Source organism: Eublepharis macularius, chromosome 7 (assembly GCF_028583425.1).
Source record: "Eublepharis macularius isolate TG4126 chromosome 7, MPM_Emac_v1.0, whole genome shotgun sequence".
NCBI lineage: Eukaryota > Metazoa > Chordata > Lepidosauria > Squamata > Eublepharidae > Eublepharis > Eublepharis macularius.
In genome coordinates this window covers 104,995,067-105,003,726 of record NC_072796.1, presented here as the reverse complement: position 1 = coordinate 105,003,726, position 8,660 = coordinate 104,995,067, and the positions used below count along the sequence as shown (strand labels likewise).

Sequence of the window (8,660 nt, the reverse complement as noted above, 5' to 3'; positions counted from 1 at the left end):
TTCGCAAACAAGCTGTTCATGAGGCCCCATTCTAAACAAACAGGTGGTTGTTGTAAGCCTCGTTTGTTACTGTTCGTCTAAGCCAGTCTGGCACCTGCAATCAATTCCCTTGGCAACTTAAGCAGGGATTGTCTAAACTCTGTCTGAACTCCCACTGTTGCCCTGGAAACCCCAATCTAAGCCCAATTTAGCTTGATAGGCAGGCTTCCTTTCAAGTGTGGAGCTCCAAATTTGTTACAAGGGAACAAAGACCAGGGGGGAGGGGGGCTCGGGGCTCCCAGCTCTGGCTTTGGAGAGGGAGAGACAGTTGCTGTTGGCATTTTGATAGAGTGCATTGGAGCTTGAATTTTCTTTGTGTGTGGTGGGATAGGGATCTACCCCTTCAAGTTCTAGGACTGCTGCCAGCCTCTGGGCCAAGCTATTATTTATTATTGGTACCTTTCCTAGTGCCTGCTCAGGTCAGGTTTCTGGGAGTGGTGCAGTAGGGATCTTGACTTGGATGGCTGGAGGAGAGCCTGCTGTCCCCCACAAACAGCCAACCACGAACATGTTCATGAACAGGGCCATGTTCGTGATTGTTTGTAAGTCCATGTTCATGGATGGCAACGAACAACGAACATCATATTCAGTTTTTTTTTTCTGTTCATGCCCATCTCTAGTCCTGAGTGGTTGGGTCTCAGCATTCAGGGATGGGGGTGAGAATCTCTAGGTCGTGATACCTGCTAATGAGCATTAATGTACAAAGCTGGCTTAAACCAAGCCAAATCCTTGGTCCATCACGTCCAGTACCATTATTGATTAGCATCAACTGTCCAGGGTTTCACACAATGGCCTTTCCCACTAGTGGAGATGCCAAAGCCTGAACTTGACATCTTCTGTATAGAAACCAGATGTTCTACAATGGAACTACGGTCCCTCCAGTTGGTTTTCTGTTTAGGAGGCCTCCTGCTTTCCTTCAACTTTGGGACAGGGCAGTATCCCATTTTTCAGGCTGGTGGAAAAGCAAGCAAGCCCTTCATCCTTTTGTAAATCCTTTTTGTTTTAAAAAAAGGCTTTTAGCCTTCCTCATCTCTATGCAGAAATTGCAACTTGGGTAGAACATGAGGGCTTCCTTGTTGATAAAAGGTAGATCAAAACAAGGTATTTTTATCTAGAGCTAGGTGACTTGGTCAGTGCTCCATATTAAGCACAGGCAAGAGGTAAATAGGGAGGAAACACAGCTTCAAAGTCAGAGTGCCAAAACCTACAGTATTAAACAAATGGAACTATTAAAAATAAGGCACAACTATTTTTGGAATCATCTGAGAGAGGTATCCGAGACGCTCAGGCTATTTACAAGTGGAAAAGGTCCCAAAAGTCACTTGGTTAAACTTCTGAAGTCGTATTTTGCTCCATCTGGGGATATACATGTAGCATCTCTTCAATCCCCATTTGACCATTAAGTCATCAGCAGTACGAAAGCTCTGAAAGGCAGTACTTCAGAACTGGATGGTGCCTCTCTCTACTTTACATCTGGCTTCTAACTCAGAATCTATTCTTTCAATTTGACTCAAACCAATTTGCTGAAGGACAATCACTAAGAAATATGTTTATGGCAACAGTAGGCCAGCATAAGGAGGACTACACAGTACAAGGTATTCATAACAGCAAGATGACATTCAAGTCAGAAAGAAATGTTTGGGAACTACCAATCTGCAGATATGAATCAGGAAATGGTGTTTTAAGCTCCACAGCTAATGTTTGATGTCTCCTTTGCTTCCTATTCCCACAATCCTACCAGTTTACATTTTCTTTTTCACCACAATAATTGCTCACTTCTAAAAATTCAGTGCCCCCAAAGAGAATAGAATCTCTTTTCCATTTCCACTATTCAGAGTACCTTATTTAAAGTACAGGCATAAATGGTGATGCCTATTAAATTACAACCACGAGCTAATGCTTACTCAGTTTTGTGAGAGCCAGACTGGTGTGGTGGTTAAGAGCCGCAGGACTCTAATCTGGAGAGCCAGGTTTGATTTCTCACTCTTCTGCTTGAAGCCAGCTGGGTGACCTTTGGTCAGTCACAGCTCTCAGCCTCACCCACCTCACAGGGCGATTGTAGTGAGGATAATAACAACACACTTTGTAAATCTCTGAGTGTAGCATTAAGTTGTCCTGAAGGGACAATATATCAAATATTGTTGTTGTTAGGCAAAGCCAGAAAAAGACAACACATGAAAGACAGCAAAACTATAGGATACAGAGTTGTAAGTTTAATATGGCACCAGAAGCAGTCTCAACTGAAGTTAACGTTGAATATAAAGAGGTTAACATATGAAATAGTATAAAACATACAAATACCACACCATATGATTTTTTTCCTCATAAAAAGCTGTATTTTACTAGAAAATATTAAACAGAAAAAGGCCATTCTTTTAGTAAAAAATGCCAGTAATTCCATTCTACCACAAGGTGGTGCTAATGCATCATCAAGAATTTAATACTGTGGAGAATGAGGGAAATACAAACTTTGATACTGTTCCTTAGTATACTGTTCTAGATGACATCTTTTTATTATTTACAAGAGCCCCCACCCCAAATACACTTAGAAATCAATTATAAACTCTGCATGATCCAAGCCATGCTACAACTATAGGATGGTTCTTTTTGTGAAGAGAAAGATATAGCACATATGATACTGACTGGAGGGATTCATATCGGGATCTCTCTCCCCTTTTTCATTATGTTTGAAAGCAAATATGTGACAGATTGATAATAGTGCAAATAGAGGGCAGGAGAATGGCTTGCAGTCTCACTGCAGATCTGGCAGCGTTTGCTGAACTTTTGTTGCATAAAGCCAGACATGGTTCAGTTTTAATGGGAATCTTTTTAAAAAATGGTAACAAGACTGGGAAAACACTGGGCTCCCTTTCCTGCCTCTTTTCCTCACATGCAGCTTGGCAATGAATCATTTCTACTTTCACAGGCAGCCATAGTTTGAGATGCAGACATGAGAAGAAGTTTGTTCTCTTCTGTCCAAACCACAGTCAATCCTGGTTTTAATGGAATGGTTACAAGTGTATCAAAAATTTACTCTTTGCCACAAAACTGGAAATAATTTCTGAGCCAAGTACAATGGGAGGGGCTATAATGATGAACTCCAGTTTGTTGTTGCATGTGAATCATACCACAGAGAACACTGTATTTTCCAGCTCTTGCTTCTGACATACTTGGATTTCAAAGATAATAAATGCTGAAAGCGTCACAATCCAGTAAGTAATAATGACAATTTGGCTTTACAAAATACTTCCACATTCTAAGGGCCCAGGTTTGCTTTGCTATTTATTGAGAAAAGTGATCTAAATAAAAAACTACCCGAAAGTCAGCAAAATCTAAATAGCAGAAACTGAAGTTCCAAACCTAACAAATATATGCTTCAATGTAAAATATGCTGTATGGGAATATTATCTTGAGTCAGATCAATAATGGATATTTGTACACATGTGCATACGTCCTGAGCTTTTATCTACAAATAACCCAACATACTGAGGAGCATGATAATATGTTAAAGCAAGTAGTTCCAGTCTCAGAAGAATACAAATTCATGTATCCTAGATCCTGCTCCCAATACAGCTATCAAGCCCACAATGGTTTATAGTATGACACAGTTTACAGACAGGTTTAATTTCATCCAATCAATTTCTACTTACAGCATCAGAATAGACATAAAAACATTTATGTACAATTTAGCTTTATGACATAGTTTTGACAAAATACAAGATGGGCTGGATCCAGACTAAACTGTCTGGGAAGGAGGGGGTTGCCAATTTTCCCCTTTCCACTGCAGACTCCCCCCCCCCCCCTCGGTCCCCACATTTCCCCTTCATGCTGTCCTTCAGGAGCAGCACTTCAGGGAGATCAGTAGGCTACAGTGGAAGGAGGGAGGGAGGGAAGTTCCATTTGACTGATGGAAGTGCTTTCTATTAGCAGAAAACTTATTGGGATCCTACAGGGTGTTTAAAAAAAAAATCTTCACATGAGCTACCTATATATGTGCATATGAGATGAAGAAATGCAGAAGGTAGGTTAAAGCTCCCTTGCACTCAACAAAGAAGCAAAAGGAGACATAAGGAAAAGTGACTGTCAAAAAACAAACCAAAGAATTAGACAAGTAGCTGTCCTGAAAGAAAGAAGAAAAGAATTCCAGCCATTTTGGCCTGGCTGTTGTAATACAGCTCAACATAATTATGCACAACTGAACAAAAATGGCTGAGGCATTGTAGAACTACTGAACCAGGACAGTATAATTTTTTTTAGATGTGTGCAAACAGTACAGTTTCAGTAGCACGTAGACCTATTCCTATATACAGGCACAAAATAGAAACATATACAGGGGTGGGGGAGGGGGATGTGAGCTTCTTTGTTGTGCTTCATGGTCCACAAGTCACAGGCTATAATTTTGCACAATTAGATTCTTTATATCTTCTATACAGAGTGGAAAGGTATCACCTGGGGCAAAGTTACAAGAGACATGCATTTTTTTTAATATTTAAATATAAGATCTATCTGGATTTTTGAATATACTTCAACTCCAGACTCCAAATTATACTCATTTGTCAACTGTTGATTACTTGACCAAGGTGCTATGTTTAGAAATAATTCAGAAGAACCATATATCGGTCATTAGGACAGAATGAAGAAAGATTTCAGAGCTTTATACCTTCTCCTGAAGAAGCAGCTGAACATGTTATACAATCAATGCTAAGCTTTGAACAGCCAAGGTTACAGGTTAAAATGGCTTCGGCATAAGCTTCTTGAAGCCACACTAAAGCCTGTGCAAAGCTCTGTTTAATTACTACTAGCAAGTCACTGTGCTTTGTCCTGTGCACCATGTGAAGGAGCAAAAAAATAGAGAGTATGAAAGAAAGCAGGTGCTCTGCTCCTCCTACAGATGTGTAATGTTCATGTCTCTCATATGTTAGAAATATTTTTTCAAAATGTGCCCAAGAGTGGATTGATAAACATAATGGCATCTTTGGCAATGCAGAATATGTTTGCATATATATGCACTGCATAGCTGCAATGCATATATATGCAATGTGTGAAATTCTCATCTGCCACAGTCTTTTGACATTGCAGAGACATGGGGCATAGGGATCCCCTCGCCGATCCTTGTATCTCCTACTCAGCTCCCGATTTGCTTTGCAGCAGGATTGTTTGGAGGCTGGAGCTTGTACAAGCTGAAGTAGCTCACCACTTGCTGAGGCACTTCTGCCAGGACGCTTTGAGCAAGAGCTTCTTTGGGGGCCTGAAGGAAAAGCAGGAAAATAGAATTTTAAGCACCCTCAGATATAGAAAGCATGTGATCAAGTTTCTGTGGATTTAAGGAGATTATCTTGAAGAATAGTATCAGGCAGAATTTAATTGCCCACAAATTATCCATACTGTGTGCTGGCTCGCTGTTGCTTACTTGGTTCAAAGCTGGTTGGCATTTTTGTGGTTTAGATTACAAGGTGACTCAGGGTTATTCTCTTTATGCGTTTCACAAAAAGCCCTGCCACTCTCCAGTGCTGTATCATGACACAAAAATTAAGCAGCCAAGTCTGATTAATGATTTCTTCCAGGTCTACAGCCTCAAAGTTCCCTTGAAGCAGATGCATAATTTAGCCTGCACGGTAACTCCAAGAACAAGGCTTGCGTATTTAAAGATTCAGGCGTGAGACACTATAAATGGATTCTGTTTTACATATTAAGCAAATCCAGCTACAAAAACGGGTAATAAAGGCAAACTATTAACTGCCAAGTTAACGTACAACCAACAACAGCTGGTCATTTAGAAAGAAAGGACAAATATTTCTCTTCTCCTCTGCCTTACAGCAGTTTGCCTAAGCAAATAATGGGAAGTCAAGAAAAAAAACTTGTGCTCTAATTTCAGCTTTTCAACAGAGAGCGGAAATGAAGCATTAAATATGTACAGTTTTGTTATTGGATTTAAGACATAAATCAGAACAGGCCTTAAGAGTTTTCTTGAAAGCAGCTGTTTTCTGGTTTCTAGAATTTGTAGATCTGTAAAGTCATCATCATCATCATCATCATCAATTATATTTTTACAACAGGCTGTGTGACCCAATAGGAATGTTTGTTATTTCACCCTGAGATGACTGGTGAGCTTTTCTTTTCACATCACACTTGACTGCAACTGAAGAATTTTGTTTCGCAGAAAAGGGAAGTTCCCTTCCCAAGAAACAACCATGTTCTTTTCATCTACAACTTAATCCACACAATGCCCTCTCCAAGCAACTCAGAGTGGATTAAATGTGCATCACTTGTATTTATTAATAGATTGTGACCAAGGTATTCCTCAACAAGACAAGAATCAGTCACTCTTAGCATCATTAGGAAGAGAACTTACATTGTGGAACTGTCTAAATGGCACAAACTGGACGATGTCTCTTATAGCAGCCTCTCCTGAGCGAGATCTCAGAGCACCACAATCGCTGTCAAGAAACTCCATGGCACTGAAATCAGCCCCTCCAACCCCAACAATTATAATGGACATGGGGAGCTTGGCTGCATTAACAATGGCAGCTCTGGTCTCATCAAGGTCAGTGATCACACCATCGGTGATGATGAGGAGCACAAAATATTGCTGTGGAACAAATATGCATTGTTACAAGTGAGAAAAGAAAAAGATATGCCTGAAACAAAACGACGTCTGCAGACAAACATGAGAACAAAAAGGAAGGCTGTACTGTAAGGATACACCAATATAGACAGAGAAATGCAGCTATCCATCTTGTACTGTAAGGAGGTGGTCTCCGGGGGATGCATCAGCAGAGGGATAAGGACCAAAGACTTCCTTATTATGTGCTACTCTGTGCTATCTGTTGCCTTGGGTATGAGCCTACTGGATAGTTCTATGCTGTTCAGTCTCAGAACTGTTTATACAAGCAGTTCTAAGACTGAATGACATTAAGCAACATAGAACTACCCAGTAGATTATACCCAAGGCAACAGACAGCACGCAGTAGAACATACTGACCTCTGCAGGTTTTCTTTCAGGGACAGTAATCAACTATCCTTGAAACTGGCTATACTAACTAACACTGTGTAATCCGCCTTGAGTCTCAGTGAGAAAGGCAGACTAGAAATAATGTAAATAAAAATAAGTAAATAAAAGAGGCCCAAACAAAGGTTTGGGCCTCAAGGATCTCAATGTATTCCAAATATGAACTCTATCATCAGGGCAGTAATAATGAACACAGTAATAATAATCATCATCGATGGTTGTTGTGGATTTTCCAGGCTGTATAGCCATGGTCTTGGCATTGTAGTTCCTGATGTTTCGTCAGCAGCTGTGGCTGGCATCTTCAGAGGTGTAGCACCAAAAGATCATCAGTGCGTGTGTGAACTCTTAGAAGAGAAAGGCCACACAAGCATGATAAGGCAGCATGCAGAGCGAAACATCTATGAAACAGCCATCAGAACTGGTTGGCAAGATCATTCCATCTCCTGCTCATCATCTTCTAGCCCCAGCTGAGAAAAATGCAGAAACTATAACTAGGTGGAGGAGTGATGAAGTACTCACAGAGGCTGTTTTTTGTTGCGCAGCTGCAGCAGCAAACTGAGCCACGTGATTTATTATTGGAGAAAAGTTGGTTGGCCCATACAGCCTCACTTGAGGGAGGCAGGCCCGGTAGGCATCCACAATACCTTGGATTCCTGAGGGAAATAAAATGGACATTTCTCAGCATGCTTTAATGCGACATTATCATACCTTATAAAGAGCTGATGCTTTTTGCTGACAGCGTATTTATGCTGTTTTTATGCTCTGTTTCGCTTCTAAATAAAGAATAGTTTCAGCTGCCATTATGAAGAAAGATTTGCCATACCACAGCATCACACTACTGCTAATCTTAGTGGGGTAAGACTTGATATCAGATAAAACCCAGGCAGCTAGTCCCCCATAGTCTGAGAAGATACGCCTTTGTCAGCAATTATTAAAACTACATAGCCGTAAAGAAGAAAATCATCAACATCCCCCCATAAAGGAAGTTTCTTCCAGATTGGTATTAAATGCCTGCAGCGTTAGCATACAGGATTGTTCACTACTGTCAACATCAAGTAAGTGCAATGGACAGTAACAAGCTCTTCAAACCCGCCTTCCACTAGGACATTTTAATGAAGAACTGCAAATGCTGACATCACAGAATAAACCTGGATAAGAAATCGTAATTACCCAAGTGCCTGAAAGTCTGCTTTATATAGTACTTTAATATTCCACTACATTCATGAGGCTTTTTATAAAAGGTTTCTTCCTTTATTTTGGCCATGATGTTGTCTTTTCTCTTTAAAAAGGAGTCTCGTAGTTTTAATCAAAGAATTGCTTTCTTCAAGTCAACAGTTACTAGCCTACCCTCATTTATTTACTTATATTTATAAATTTAAAACAAACCAGATATCCATGATCAATTATGCAAAATTAATAGCAACAGTAACTCCTACCAATAAGCTATTAAGTTTCAGGACATTCTTTAAGATTTTTATCCTAATATTTTGAAACAACTTACCACTGCAAAATGGGTTTGATGGATTAAAGTTTAATGGAAACTCATGTGACACCTGTGAATACATGGAAGAAAATCTGAATATGTACACTTTTTATTGGGCCATTTTCACTC

The 8,660-nt window shown here is 40.1% G+C and overlaps 1 protein-coding gene across 7 annotated transcripts in view; it reads right to left on the bottom strand.

Moving 5' to 3' along the window:
• Positions 1-2,232: 2,232 nt before the first annotated feature.
• Positions 2,233-8,660, bottom strand: part of CPNE3 (copine 3) — a 32,130-nt gene continuing 25,702 nt past the window's right edge. For all 7 annotated transcript variants that reach the window (XM_054985726.1, XM_054985729.1, XM_054985731.1 and 4 more), the window contains 4 exons: positions 8,550-8,601; positions 7,568-7,701; positions 6,392-6,628; positions 2,233-5,287 (listed from right to left, as the gene is read on the bottom strand). In XM_054985726.1, the coding sequence (XP_054841701.1) occupies positions 5,165-5,287; positions 6,392-6,628; positions 7,568-7,701; positions 8,550-8,601 (546 nt within the window). In that variant the 3' untranslated portion in view covers positions 2,233-5,164. The remainder of the gene's footprint in view (positions 5,288-6,391; positions 6,629-7,567; positions 7,702-8,549; positions 8,602-8,660) is intronic.